This window comes from Trichomonas vaginalis, chromosome IV, assembly GCF_026262505.1.
Source record: "Trichomonas vaginalis G3 chromosome IV, whole genome shotgun sequence".
NCBI lineage: Eukaryota > Parabasalia > Trichomonadida > Trichomonadidae > Trichomonas > Trichomonas vaginalis.
Window position 1 is genome coordinate 24,290,984 of NC_067206.1, and position 14,547 is coordinate 24,305,530.

The 14,547-nt window shown below is 29.6% G+C and overlaps 5 protein-coding genes across 5 annotated transcripts, besides 3 other annotated features; 1 reads left to right on the forward strand and 4 right to left on the reverse strand.

Annotated features, from left to right (window-relative positions):
- Positions 1-2,036: 2,036 nt before the first annotated feature.
- TVAGG3_0159110 (uncharacterized protein) lies at positions 2,037-2,705 on the forward strand (the record flags this gene model as incomplete). Its single annotated transcript, XM_051224902.1, has 1 exon — positions 2,037-2,705. The coding sequence occupies one exon, from the start codon at positions 2,037-2,039 to the stop codon at positions 2,703-2,705; it is 669 nt and encodes a 222-aa protein (XP_051109888.1).
- Positions 2,037-8,154: a mobile genetic element.
- TVAGG3_0159130 (phage tail repeat-like family) lies at positions 2,779-3,171 on the reverse strand (the record flags this gene model as incomplete). The annotated part of the gene is made up of 1 exon (XM_051224903.1): positions 2,779-3,171. One exon carries the CDS (start codon positions 3,169-3,171, stop codon positions 2,779-2,781), a length of 393 nt encoding a protein of 130 aa, XP_051109889.1.
- Positions 6,514-7,413, reverse strand: TVAGG3_0159140 (uncharacterized protein; the record flags this gene model as incomplete). The annotated part of the gene is made up of 1 exon (XM_051224904.1): positions 6,514-7,413. One exon carries the CDS (start codon positions 7,411-7,413, stop codon positions 6,514-6,516), a length of 900 nt encoding a protein of 299 aa, XP_051109890.1.
- Positions 8,155-8,989: 835 nt separating the features above from the next.
- On the reverse strand, positions 8,990-9,942 carry TVAGG3_0159150 (uncharacterized protein; the record flags this gene model as incomplete). Its single annotated transcript, XM_051224905.1, has 1 exon — positions 8,990-9,942. A coding segment is annotated over one exon (953 nt), but the record flags the coding sequence as incomplete, so codon positions are not given.
- A 1,840-nt stretch (positions 9,943-11,782) lies between these two features.
- Positions 11,783-13,471: a mobile genetic element.
- Positions 13,386-13,471: a terminal%2Cinverted (terminal inverted repeat of MuDR-N2_TV transposon ID:TVAGG3_0159160).
- An 88-nt stretch (positions 13,472-13,559) lies between these two features.
- TVAGG3_0159170 (uncharacterized protein) lies at positions 13,560-14,401 on the reverse strand (the record flags this gene model as incomplete). The annotated part of the gene is made up of 1 exon (XM_001303792.1): positions 14,061-14,315. The coding sequence occupies one exon, from the start codon at positions 14,313-14,315 to the stop codon at positions 14,061-14,063; it is 255 nt and encodes an 84-aa protein (XP_001303793.1).
- Between the last annotated feature and the right edge of the window lie 146 nt (positions 14,402-14,547).

A 14,547-nucleotide genomic window follows, 5' to 3' on the forward strand; every position in this document is an offset into this window, starting at 1 on the left:
TAATTTATGATTCATTAGTTAAACATATTCAGCCCGACTTTTAAATGAAGATCAACTTTTGGAATTCATCCTTCAACATAAACTCGAAGCGGGAAAGTATATCAAACCTTTATATACAGCATATTTAAAACAAATGAATAGAATACATCCAGAATTAATGAAGGGGGAATGAAATCCAAACTTATCATCCAAAATCAAAGCAGATAAAATTAAACCACTTGCAACACCAAAACTCTAACGACAGTACCTCAACACCAAAACCGCCTCCTCTTCAGTTAATCCTTCATCATTCACTTTATTATATCCATTTCAAACATTAAAGAAACAAAAAGATTTTAAAAAGGATTTCAAGATATTAAATAAACCAATTGACCAAAAATTCAACCGTTAAAGGAAAAATTTAGTCGCCTTCATTTGCACCATATCCATATTCATACGAAATCGATCATTTAGAATATTCAAGAGGAAACGTTACTTATTTATTTGCCATTAACATTAACACCAGATATTTATATTGCATTCCGGTGAAAGGGAAAACAAAACAGGAAACAAGAAGAGCTATTAATACTTACTAGATCATGAAAAGAGTAGATAAATATAGGTGATGGTGATAAAGGATTTCAGGCAACTATGACTCGTTATTTCCCACAAATTAATTTTTACTTCTCATCTTCTCCATATACGTTTCATAATAAATAGTTGATGCGGTAATGAGAACTCTTAGAGATGTGTTAGGGTTAACGGTCAGATATACTGGGATGGAAATCATGACTCCATCATACAACAGTTAGTATATTATTACAATAATACATGGCATAGAACTATAAACATGAAACCAGTGGAAATGAAAATGATATTTCAAAAGAATGGGAATATATTAGAAAGCAAATGGAAAGGTTAAATGATGTTAAACGTGAACAAATTAATTCGGGGCTCAATGAATTTTAAACAAGGGATAAAGTTTTGATTCATCTCGATTATGGAAAAACTGATAAATTAATGACAAAAAGAAGACGAAGATTTGACACAATAGCTGAATTTGTTAGATATATTAACGGGCAATGCATTAGTTGAGGTTAACAATAAATTAATAGAAATTCCGATTTATTTTATTACTCCATTATATTTAAATAATATTTAATTTTTTTTATTTCGTAAGAAATGAATAACAACGAAGCAGTCAAGAGTCCAGACGATGAATATAAAGAAACTAAACAGAATTAAATCAAAATATGTATTACAAAAGAAGCCACAATGTGGTGGGGTTGAAAACGATAAAGAGAGGAAAGAAATAATCGAAAAATTAGAAACTTACGTTCAATCCTTAAACTGAGTGAAGCAAAAATAAAAGAATTTAATAGAATAAATAAATTGATTGGAAGAGATGAATTTAATAAAGATGAATTTTTAAACTCTATCCAAATTTAATTTTTATTCCTCTTCGACAACATCTCTCTTTCCATCATTACTAACCACATTTTCTCAATTTTAGTGGTTTGTTATTTTTAACATGTTCTTGCATCATTTTTATCATTTCCTCCCTTGTTATGATTCGTGGTAAATTTTGAGCTTGTGGGGTATTCATTTATGATAAAAATAAAATTTGTTATCACTTATTTTATCGTGAAGTGACTCAAAGAGTCCGGAGACAAAGTCTCATGTTTTTAGGTTATTCAATAATTAATTATTTTTGAATAACTGGGAAATAAATTTACGTCAAATATGCAATTTATAAAATCTTATGTCGACAGGCTACGTAGCACAGTGGTCTAAGGTGGTGTTATGGAGGGGTCAGGGTCTGTGGTTCGAACCGCGACAGCGCCGTATTTTCTTATTTTCTTTATTTGTCTTGTTTGTCGTGAATAAAAAGTGTCATAAAAGTGCTCTATCTTCCACGGGAATAAAGGTTTTGCTGTTTTTTCTCAGCCGAAATCAATGATTTTTTCACCTCTTGAATTTTCGTGAATTTCCTTAAGATAGAAAAAATAACGCTAATTTTTATAAAATATTTTTTTACTTTGTATGTAAGAACAGAAATGTCAGTCGAAGCAAAAACATTCACGAACAAATCTAATGGTGAAACATTCACAAAAGGCACTTATAATGGTATTGAAGTCTTACGTAGAGACAAGGATGGTTACATTAATGCAACAAAGATGGCGAGAGAAGCAGGAAAGTTAAACCATTTAAACAGATTTCTCAATAGTGCTAAAATGCAGGAAATTCTTGAGTTTTGGTTGAAAGAATACGGTCGAGCCAAAAGTGGCTCAACCTCAAAACAAGCATTTTATGAGCTTACTAAGGGCGTTATGAATGAATTCAAAGGTATTTACATACATGCTGACCTCGTTCATTTTGTTGCTGAATGGTGCTCTGTAAAGTATGCATTTTATGTCAAAGATATTATGGACTCCATAGACAAGAAAGTTCATGAGAAGTTAGATGAAGAAGAACTCGAAGATACAGTAGAGAATGCTAAACCTTTGTTCGAAGAAGAAGAAGTTGGAAAAATGTGTGAAAAACAATTAGAACATGAACGTGAGATATATTATGGTTATAGAGATTCTCCATACGAACTAGACCAATGGGAACAAGAAGATTTAAAGAGAGAATTTAGAGAATATGAACTCGCTAAGATAGCATTTGAAGCTGCAGAAAAGAAGTTAAAAGTTTGGGGTCGTTTTGTACAAAAATATTGTGAGTAAATGAACTCATGGGCTTCGCCCTTGCCGCTAGCGGCTTATTTTTATTGAATTCACCAAAAATATATTTAGTTCATCATTGAACTCTATACCATGCGAATACAGTCATAAATGGTGGCATGTAATCTTTACTTTGTCCCGTTGTTTGTGTATATCCTGAAACGCGATGTGTATGGTTTCCTTCTCCCTGAGTGTCACTCCAGTAACAATTTATGGCAAATTTAACATCATCTTTAACATCATATCCTTTACCTTTTGTCATTCCTGACCAATCCCAATATCTATGCTTATGCCAACCTGCTTGAGATGTGCTTAAATCTATGTAGTGACTGTGTGCAGGTAAATTTTCACCCGTAATTGTTTTACTTCCCCCTGTTTCCTTTGAAGAGTTTGCACAATACAAAAACCTGTCGACTATTTGTTCCCATGCACCAACACCAAACATTGCTTGAGGACCTCTCACATCCATAGATGTATAAATAGAACCTACTGGGTTCATTAAATCAAACATATGAGATATTATAGGATTGTCTCTTTTGAACTTAAAATATAGTGTAACTATTTCGGGTTTCTTCTGGTTTGTGTCAGAATATTTTTTATAATATAATCTTATGTTTTCAGGGTATGTAAAATCTTGACTATAATATTTATTTTTGTCATCTTCATAATAGTATACTATTCTCGTTTTTTCTATTGCATTATATCTTTTATATCTATAATAATCTAAATATAATGTTTGCTTTTTTGGGTCTACACGTGCGTCAACACCATAGTCATAATAATACGGTGCTGGAGCTACGTTAGACAATGTCATATCCGTCATTTCATAAACTCTTAAATATTTCTTTTGTTCGTCTCCATATAAGTTTAAGTAGCAGTTGTTGTCTAATGGAACTTTAACTTGTGTGCCATTATTCTTTATATAGCCTACATACATTTCATTGTTATTTTTCGGAATGAGTTTATACCGTATACCATTTCTTAAGGACTGTACAAACACCCATCTAAAATATTTATTTTCTTCATTGACAGAAAAGTCACCAACAATAGTTTCAATATTTTTTGTTCCAACTAAACTTTGGTATATTTCGTTAACATATTCCTTATCTGCTTTCTTTGCTAACTCATCGTTAACATATTCCTTATCTGCTTTCTTTGCTAACTCATCGTTAACATATTCCTTATCTGCTTTCTTTGCTAACTCATCGTTAACATATTCCTTATCTGCTTTCTTTGCTAACTCATCGTTAACAAATGATATATCTGCTTTAAGGTCTAAACATCTGAAACCCATCCTGTATCAGCTTTAGTTTTAAGAATCTTCGATGTCCGTTCATGATACCATTCAACCCTTTCTATAATTTCATTATCTTTTTCATTAACATATTCCTTATCTGCTTTCTTTGCTAACTCATCGTTAACATAAGTTTTATCTGCTTTCTTTGCTAACTCATCGTTAACATATTCCTTATCTGCTTTCTTCATTATGTCATTTAGGAAACCTTTTATGAATTCCTCATTTAAATTAAATCTTCCAATCTTCAAAACTTTAGGAAATGCATTTAATGCGTAATATCTTTGTTCTTCTGGTGGAATTGATGTTATATCATCCGTTATTCCTTTAATTTTTGAATTCATAAATAAAATTTCTTTTATATTTGATATCACTGCACCACCTTTGCAAACGAATTCGAAATGGTCATTTTTCAATACTATCTCCAAATCTCCATATTTCAACATTTGCGTTTGTTCTGCCGTCTTTGAATTATATGCATATATGGCGTATGTAATGGTCTGTGGTTGCTGTTGTTTAATCATTTATTACGATTTAAAAATAAATATTTAATCTGTTATCTCATCAGCTATTTTTTCTATTTGAAATTGCCATAATATTTCATTCATAAATTCTAAATCACAATCAAATAGGTCAGTTATTCTAAATTTAATATTTGATAAATCTTTTGAATGAAGAATAAATGAATTCCCGGATAATTGAAACGGATATGATAAAGAAAATATGTTTAAGTTGATGGATAAAATGTTTTGTATTGATGGGTAAGAGTTAGGGTCTAATGTTTGATGTGAAAATCTCATTGGGGTATTAACTTTATCACATTTGATTAAAATGAAATTAGAACCAGTGTCAGAATACAAAACATCCCCAACATCTTTTTCAAAATTTAATATCCCCAACAATGAACGAAGACGAGGAGTACAAAATTTAATTTTCAGCGGAAATTTAATAAGGTTATTTATTTCATCAAGTTCAAAAAGTTTATCAGGTTTTGATTTAAAATTTTCTTCATACCATACGATAAATGATTCATTTAAATAACTTAAAATCATGTTAATATCCCATTTCGTTATCACATTATTTATATACATATCATACGTTTTTAGGTCTACGACCCCGCCGCTATGCGGCTCATGGTCATCTTTAATAAATGATATATAATCTGAAGGGTCTAAAAGAATGGGATTAAATTTACCACTCACAGAAACGAGAGTAACATTATAAATTCCGCTAACTGTTAAATTTAATTCACAGTTATTATTCGAAATAATATTGATAATTGACATTTTTTTATTACGATTAAAAATATGGTAAAGCGTTATTTTCCAGTGATAAATAAAACTAGAATAAGATTACCTCAAGAATTCATAAATTCAACGAATAAGAAATTCATTCATGTTATAAATTTTAGTGTTTTCAGAAAATATGAGTCGATGTCATATTCATCATCAGGTTATATTTCACTTCATTCAAATTTAGTTCAATCAAACCCATATAATGACCATTTCATAAGATTTTCAGATGGTATTAAAAATGTAATTGATAGATTAAAATATGAACAGATTGACAATATCGAATTTTTGGAATTTTGGTTTAAATATCCCGATGGAAAAAAGATTGAAGTTAAAGATAAAGCTGATACTATAACAAAAACAATTACAATGACCGATCCGGATAGTGGGGAACAAAAAGAAATAAAACAAACGATAGAAACTGGTGAAAGGTCAATTATTATCGATTATGATTCAAAGGATTATTATTCGATAATGTTAATGCTTGAATATTAAATAGCCTTAACAAAGAATTTTTCAAGTGATATTTTATATTCATCAACTATTTTATTATAAATATCATTATATGTTAAATGAAGTTCAGTTGTTGTTCCGTTCTTTGATATCTTAATTGTGCTAATATCCTTTATAGGATTTATTTTTGCAACTGTTCCGCAGCATGAAACCTCATCATCTATGAAAAATTGAATCTTCACGTCTGAATCTTGAACATCACAAAGAATGGCGATAATGTGAATTAATGATTCATAAGGTAAAATAATTAAACCGGATTGGTCAATTAAATTTATTATTGAATCATAATTATCAGTTATGATATCACGGTAAATTTTCATTAATTCAGAATTAATGTCTATTTTATATGGCGCATTGCGACTGTAATCGTAGATTCCTGGGTTCTCGATGTTTGATGAAAGAGGTGGGGGGTATGTTGGATAAGTGGGAATTTCAACAGGTTCTTTACCAGGTTCAGATAAAATGATTGGGTCTCCATTCTCATGGTTTTCTTCATTCTCCTCATTCTTCGGTAAGTCACGAGTTAATAAATTTGGTTGAGTTGCTGACCTTGTTAATTCAGGACTAACATTAACTTTAACATTTTGAATAATTCGTGATTTATCATCATTTACGTTATAACCAACCGTAATCTCTGCTTTTGCGTTAGTGTTCTTTTGACTAGTGAAACGTCTTCTCATTTATATTCGAATAAAAAAATATATTTAAACTTTTATTTTGCTGGAACTTTTGAATCTATTATTTCCTGTATTTGTTCATGAAGTTGATTTTTAGCATTTTCATCGAAATTAATAGACCGAATATATTCATTAATTGCATTCTTATAATCATCTGATTTCTCAAATTTTCTTTTATCTGATTCCTTAACTAAATCATAAGTTAAACCTCGTTGCTGATATAATGGTTTCTTAATTAAATCTTTGAATGCTTGAGATAAAGCACCTGATGCAATTCTTGCTACTATAATTGGTTGGAATTGCTGTTTAAGTTCATCTTTAACATTTGCGAAAACTGGATCGAATAAAGCAACTTTAAAGAATTTCTTAGCTGGAATTTCAGGTCTTAAATTTGCATATTGACCATCAAACTGGTTAGAATATCGTGGTAATCCATCCGGTCCCTCTTCAATAGCATTTAATTCTTCATTGAAGTAAGAATATGGATTATGACGGTATGAATTAATTGGACCATTTTCACCTTCTCCAATGTATTGTTTAACAGCTTTTCCATTTTCATCAAATTGCATAGGATAATGTTCATTATATGCTTTACGTTTAGGATAATCCGTCATTGTTAATTTATACCCATTTATGACTTTAATATTTCCTTGACCATCAGTAACGAAAACTTCATTTATTCCATCAGGTTTTCCATTTGGACCCGTAATGTCTGCTTCGTGTGCTTCCCAATTTGGTCCGTGACGTTTGGCATATGCTTGAGCTTCTGGTAATGTTAAAACGTTTCTCATTTGTTTAACATCCTTTTGAAGACCGGCAACAATGTGGACTAATTCTTTCATTCCGTCTGGAACTTTCATAGTTCTATTATATGCACCCTTTTTGTTTGTTCCTTGTTTTAATGGAACCTGTAGAAGATTTGCAATTTCTGTCATGTTTAATTATAAATAAAAAATAAAAATTAATTATAAAAAGTTATTCGAATTTAATGGAACCTTTATTTAAATCAACTATTATTTTTCCATGTTCTCCTAATTGTTGATATTGTGTGTAAAGTTCATTAATGCTCATTGGTAAATTCACTTGATAAAGCATAACGTTCAACTGTTGACGACTAAAACCACTGAAAATGAAAAGGGTGGACAGGTTTGATTTAATGTTTGTGCTTAATGCTTTAAAGTATTGAACAGCCATGAAGAATGAACACTGAATGTGTCGACATTGAGTTAATAATTGATTAAAATATGATTTCTCATTAGTTATTAGTTTTGATTTCACGCATCATCTAGAAAAATGAGTGAATGCAAAAATTCTCTATCAAAATTTGAAATAGAAAGTGTTTCAAATAATTCATCCCGTTGTTTATCAATAATTTTATCCTCTAATCCTTGCTTCTTGATTGTATTATATAATTCTTTATACATTACAAAGTTTTTTAAATAATCTTCTGCTTCTTCTTGTGATAAATAAATAATTGGAATTTTGATTAAATGCTTTAAAGATTCAAATGTATCATCTGAAGGTGAACCTGAACGGTTGATATAAATTAACACATGTGAATAGGGTGAAGTGTTAGCAATAATGATAATTTGTTTTAATATCGTTAATGTTTTACCTTTATTTTGTTTACCAATTGCTGCAGTGATTGAATTTAAGTAACATTCAGAATATGGAATTTTCATTAATTTTTCCTTAGATAGAGCATTTCTATTATCACTCAATGCTTCATTAATCATATCATCTACGTATGTATTATATACTCCTGCTAATTCTTCATAAGGGGTGGATGAATTTAAATCCATTTAATCAAAAATAAATTTATAATTTTAAACATTTCTATTCATCAATATTTCATCATATGAACTTCTATACTGCGGTGGTGTACCTGTTGGATGATATTTCAAACCTTCATCCGGTGTCCATGTCCAATATGTAGTCCTAGTAAACCAAACCTGAGGAGGATTTGTCACTTTTGAACAGTAAGTGTCATTTTCACCCTGAATGATTGGATAAGCTTTCACTTGTACTGTAACTTGTGAGTTGAAAGTTTCTAATCCATCAAAGAATATACCCGCTCCATCACGTTGAACTGGAATAGTGCATAAGAATGAAGTTTGGTCTTTCCATGTTCTAGCTAATGGTGTGCCATCATCATCATTCAGTGGTCTAGTTAATGAGTCCTCGTATTCTTCGTGCATTCATTCACTCCATCTAAATCAGAAGCTTGAAGCATACGTGTAAAGAATATGTCCCACTGTGGTCATCGCTTGATCGGGGAAGTTTCTGGAATCTATAGTGACCTGAAGACCTCGAAGCATTGGATTTTCTAAAACCGTTCTTTGCATTGCATTCTTCGGAAATGTTAACACAACATCTGTAACATTATGAAGAGCGTATGAGAAATCTGAGCTAATACCTTCAGGAGTGATGCAACCTCCATTTAGTGAACGAACGTCAATATGTTGAGCTGGAATCATGAATGGATCTTCCTTACTAAATAAACGTGGTATTGCTTTAACTGATTCTTCAATTAAACCGTATCCTGGTGTAATGCATTTATCCTCTAAAACTTCCATCTTTGTGCATGAAATAATAACGTCTTCAACTGTTGCGTCAGCAGATGTAGTGGCTAAGCTTGTAATTAATTTGGCAGGAAGTCCGATTTGTTGGAATTTGCGATCATATTTATAAACATGATTCATAATCTTTTCATAATTTTCATCAGTTATCTTTTCATAAACGTAATTTTGTAAATCAGCAACTCTTAACGGGTCAACCTGACAAAATACTAAAGTATCCCTGAAAACATAATATTTAAGAATGATTTCACCAAATGATTTAGGATAATCATCGAACGCCTGAAATGCTAACAAATCATTTACCGGAATAATCATATCAAAAGTGACATCAACTTCTTCATTTGCTTTCTTGAAAACTTCTGAAGGGTCAATATATTTACCACATACTGAGTTATCATATTTTTGAACATTATTATATAACGAATGAACAAACTTTTTAACTTTCCTTTCTGATTTTGGTTTATATGTTGCAAATGCGAAAGATTCACGGGCGCAATCCATCTGAAGATAACCAGCATCACCTCTTTCGGTTTCTACTTCTAATTGTTTAAAGCTTTGATTTGATGATTTGTAACCAACGAATAAACGCATGCATTTAAAAGCGGCATCACATGTGAAAGCTTTATTTGAAACTAGAGTTGCTTTAACTTTGCGTTTAATATATGTGTCACCTAATTGGTTCACATCATGAGCCGGATTTGTAATTCTTAAATGAGTTTGTTTATCATCAAAATATGGAGCATCAGAGTCATAGCATGAACTTTCAAGTTCTCTATAATATCTTCTACCGTCATTCTTTGCGAATATTTCATTTATCTTTTCGAATGAATGAAATACATTTCCATTAATCGGTTTAGTGTTTGGCACTAAATAGTTAGTCGTCATTTATTATTAAATAAAAAATCAAAATTAAAAGATGAAAATGAATTTTTAATTTTAATGAAATAATCAACTATGGCTGCAGGATTCTTTAAGAAACTGTGGGATAAAGTAAAAAGAGGAGCGCATAAAGTTTGGGAAGGGATTAAGAAAGGAGCAAATTGGATATTTAAGAATAAAGAAGCAATTAGTGACGTTGCTGAACAAATAGCACCTAATGTTCCGGTAAGGGAAGTATTAAATAAAGGAGATAAGGTTTATCGTCGACTACAACCGATACTAAGATAAAAATAATATTTATTTATTTTTCCACTATCTACCCCCTATTTTATTAAGTATTCCTTCAGCAATTCCACCAACTGCGTTACCTGCTTGTGCTCCCATCGCCGGATTACCTGCTTTAGCACCTAATACTCCTCCTATGATAGTTCCTGCCGTTTTCGCTACTGGTGCCAAAAAGTTTGCAACGGGTTTAATAATCTTTTGATGAACCCAACTTGCAGCTTTCTTAATTCCTTCCCATAATTTTTTAAAGAATCCTGCCGCCATCTCTGATTTAATATTAATTAAAAAATATATTTCATCACTTATATTCTAATTTTTTATTTAATGATAAATGAAACCGATTTTAAAAATAAATGAAACAGAGGAGGAAGAAATAAATGAAAGTGAAAATGTTCAACAAAAAATAAACGTTGTTAAACCAATTACTGAAATAAAAATTTTTTCATCTGTTGATGAATTTAATGACTATTATGCTAATAATAAAAAATTATTTGAAGAATTGACAACATGTAAATTGAATAAAATGTTTAAAGTTGAGGACAGAGTCCAAGACCCGGAGGGTCATGGATTCAAAATTTCAAAAATAAAAGGTGTTGTTAGTTTAAAATCTATTCCTCAATCAAGAATCACCTCATTAATGAAAATTGATGATTTAACAAAAAGAATAGAAATTATTGAAGAAAGAATGAATCAAATAATTGATTTCATAAATTCAAATAATCATTAGTTTCTTAAAGTTCAATGTTGAACTCATCAAATTCTTTTTAAAGTTTATTTTTTTATTTTTTATTTTTTATTTCATTATGGTAGTGAATCTTTTATTCATGAAAATAATTATTTCTAATTTCTTTTACTCTCTCATACATACTAGATTTGAAGAATTCGGAACTTTTACCATAATCTCCTAAATGTTTTCTAATCCCTAACGTGTGCCAGTTATTATATGAAACTGTATAAACTTTATCTTTATCTTTACACCTTTCATCACTTCCAATATATTTATATCTCAGTTTTGATTTAGCATTTTCATAATCATTAACGTTTAATAATTCACAGTCTTCCTTTTTAAATAAATGTTTAAGATATTCAGGATTTAATACTCTACGTTTATATGCTCCTAACTTAGTTCTAAAGGTTTTTCTACAAAATTTAGGAATTCCATCCTCTTTAATGTCATCAATGATTTCCATTTCATTATTTTCAATTTCTTCTTCTCGTTTATGAGGTCTTTGATTATGACTCCATTGATTCCATGAAATTAAATATTCTTTATCATTATATTTATACCTCATTAGCTTATTTTGGCTTTCATATTCATTTAATAATTCACAATCTTCATTTTTAAATTGAAGTTTAACCCATTCAGGATTTAAACAATGTTTAATTAATCGCGGAATATCTGACATCATCTATATATAGATTCTTTTATAAAAGATAAAAAAATAAATTATTTTAAAATTAATGTTAATTTTTTTAATGATTTATAAATAAATATATTTTAATGCATCGTCTATATATAGATGTAACAAAAAAAGTCACACAACCCGCACTCATCTACTACTATCGTTTTACCACAATTCAAAATAATTAATGTTGATAAATGTATTTAATATGTAATATTAAACATATTTTGCGCGAGAAGTGAGTTGTGGTAACTTTCGTGGATATCCATCGTTCATTTTATGGTAAAAATTCTCAATTTGTGGGAAAAGTTCTCAATTTTGTGGTAATTTTTATGTACCACAACTCAATTTGTGGTCACTTCATCTTACCACGTGGTAAGTTTTTATAAAACTCTTTATTTACCATTGATTTCTGATTTAATATCAATATCTTGAATAATCAAGCATATCTATCGCTTTAAATTTTATTCTCTAATTCCAAAAAAAATTCAAAAATCAAAAAATGAAAAAAATATTTAGAATTTTTTCCGTCAAAAATAAAAAATGTTCCCACTGAGTGGTTTCCATGGAAAGTTACCACTGGGTCCCACAGGGATTGGTCTAAGTATTTCTTAATAGAATGTGAAATAAAGTAAAATTAACTATATTCAAAATGGAAAAAAATCCAAAAAAATTTTGAAAAAAAGAATTTCATGATAAAAAGCATAAATTTTGCATCAGAAAATTAAATTCAGGTATTTTTTTGAAATAGAAGGAGTCCTAAAATTAGTTAAAAATCATTTTTTATTCAAAAGAAACGCTATTTTTAAGGAATTGAAAAGAATTTTATTTAATAATATTTTATTTATAGAATTTGCCTATATCATATGCATAGACATATTGAATTGTAAACATGAGAACACTAATTACATTAACTTGTCGTTCAAATTATTGCCTCGAGAAAAAAGTGCTATAAATTTACTCAATTAGTTTACAAACGTAAATATTTGGCATAAACTTTACGTTTGTAAACTAATTTGGTAAACTCGTAGTTCAAATTATTGCATCGAGAAAAAAAGTGCTATAAATTTACTCAATTAGTTTACAAACGTAAATATTTGGCATAAACTTTACGTTTGTAAACTAATTTGGTAAACTCGTAGTTCAAATTATTGCATCGAGAAAAAAAGTGCTATAAATTTACTCAATTAGTTTACAAACGTAAATATTTGGCATAAACTTTACGTTTGTAAACTAATTTGGTAAACTCGTAGTTCAAATTATTGCATCGAGAAAAAAAGTGCTATAAATTTACTCAATTAGTTTACAAACGTAAATATTTGGCATAAACTTTACGTTTGTAAACCAATTTGATTAAATTTAGTAAATTTTAGTTCGAATGCAAGTTTTCTCGGTAAATCATTTTTTAGACCTCAAATGAGATATATGATCATATGAGTCACATATGATTTAATCCGAATATGTGTGAGAATTGAGTTTAAAACGAAGTTTATTTTTTGGACTATATTTCGCCATTTTAAAATGTGTAATAATGATATAATTCGCATGAAATTGAAAAATATTGACTGGATGTGTAATGGTTTTATAATTGCAATGTTGATTTGATCGAATTTAAATGAATATATAACGCGATGAAATTTCGAATTGCTCAAATGTCTGTAATTCATATATGGTGCACATATTAATATTACATTTCGTTGATATTTACCACATAAACCTTTAAATATTAAGTCATTTTAAAGTTATATGCGATTTAGTTCCAAAATGCACGTTTAGAAAAAGACGATAACGATTAAATTACAAAATCGATAACGATAACGATTAAATTACAAAATCGATAACGACCCAAAAAATGAGATAAAAAAGTACGTTTGGAAAATTCATTTTTAGCATTTTAGGAATTTTCTCACTTTTCTTCCAAATTGACATCCTTATATGAAATGTTTAACAAACTTTAAAAATAATAATAAAAAAAAGATTATGATACAAACAATCGATTTTTTTCCTCACAATTTTCAAATGGATCTATAACACCTTTGGCGGCATCTTGAATTAGATCTGCTACAAATTTTTTAACACTCACAAGATTATCCGGACTCAGAATATCATATTGAATTGAGATAATTTCATTCATTATAACGGCTTCTGGCTGGAGTTTATGAATAAATGCGGCAATTTTTATAAATAAATTGCTACTCCGTAGCATCCTAATACTCCTTTGTAATTGTAAATCATTTATGTCAGAGGTTAAATCTAGACTGCCAAACTTTGAATAAGGCTCTAATTTATCATTAATAATTGATATTTTTTCGGCAGAATTATTTTTTATCCAGTCCGATAAATTCTTTTTAATAGCTGTGATTTCAGATATGATTTCTGAGTCATCTATTGAGTTTCTACGCAATGAAAACTCAAATTCTTGCCATAATTTATTAATTATATTACGTTTGAGTTCATCTTGCTTAAAAATATCTGCATATACGGAAAAAGTGTTCCGCATTTCATTAATCCATTCATGAGGATTTTGATAATTTTTTTTTCGAGCCTACCACGGATTTGATCGAACGAATATGGATGATTAGCTTCGTCAGCAGCCAATTTTGAATCGATGTTTTCGAATACATCCCATATTGGCTGCTGCTGGAGCTCATCCATGAGTTGTAGAGAGCTTCTTATCTGATTTTCATTCATTTGTCAAAATTTCACTATTTCTGACAAAATTTACTTGTCAAAATCGTAGTATAGCTTGAAAATCCTCCAATCCTAATCATTATGTCTTTCAACTTTGGAATTATATGACCTAACATAAACTCTATCATATTGTAGTATAAAACACATATGACAATAAAAAATGGGTAATTATAGTAATCCAGGATTTAATATGCACAGCCAACACTTTGATCAAATAAATATCTATTCGATA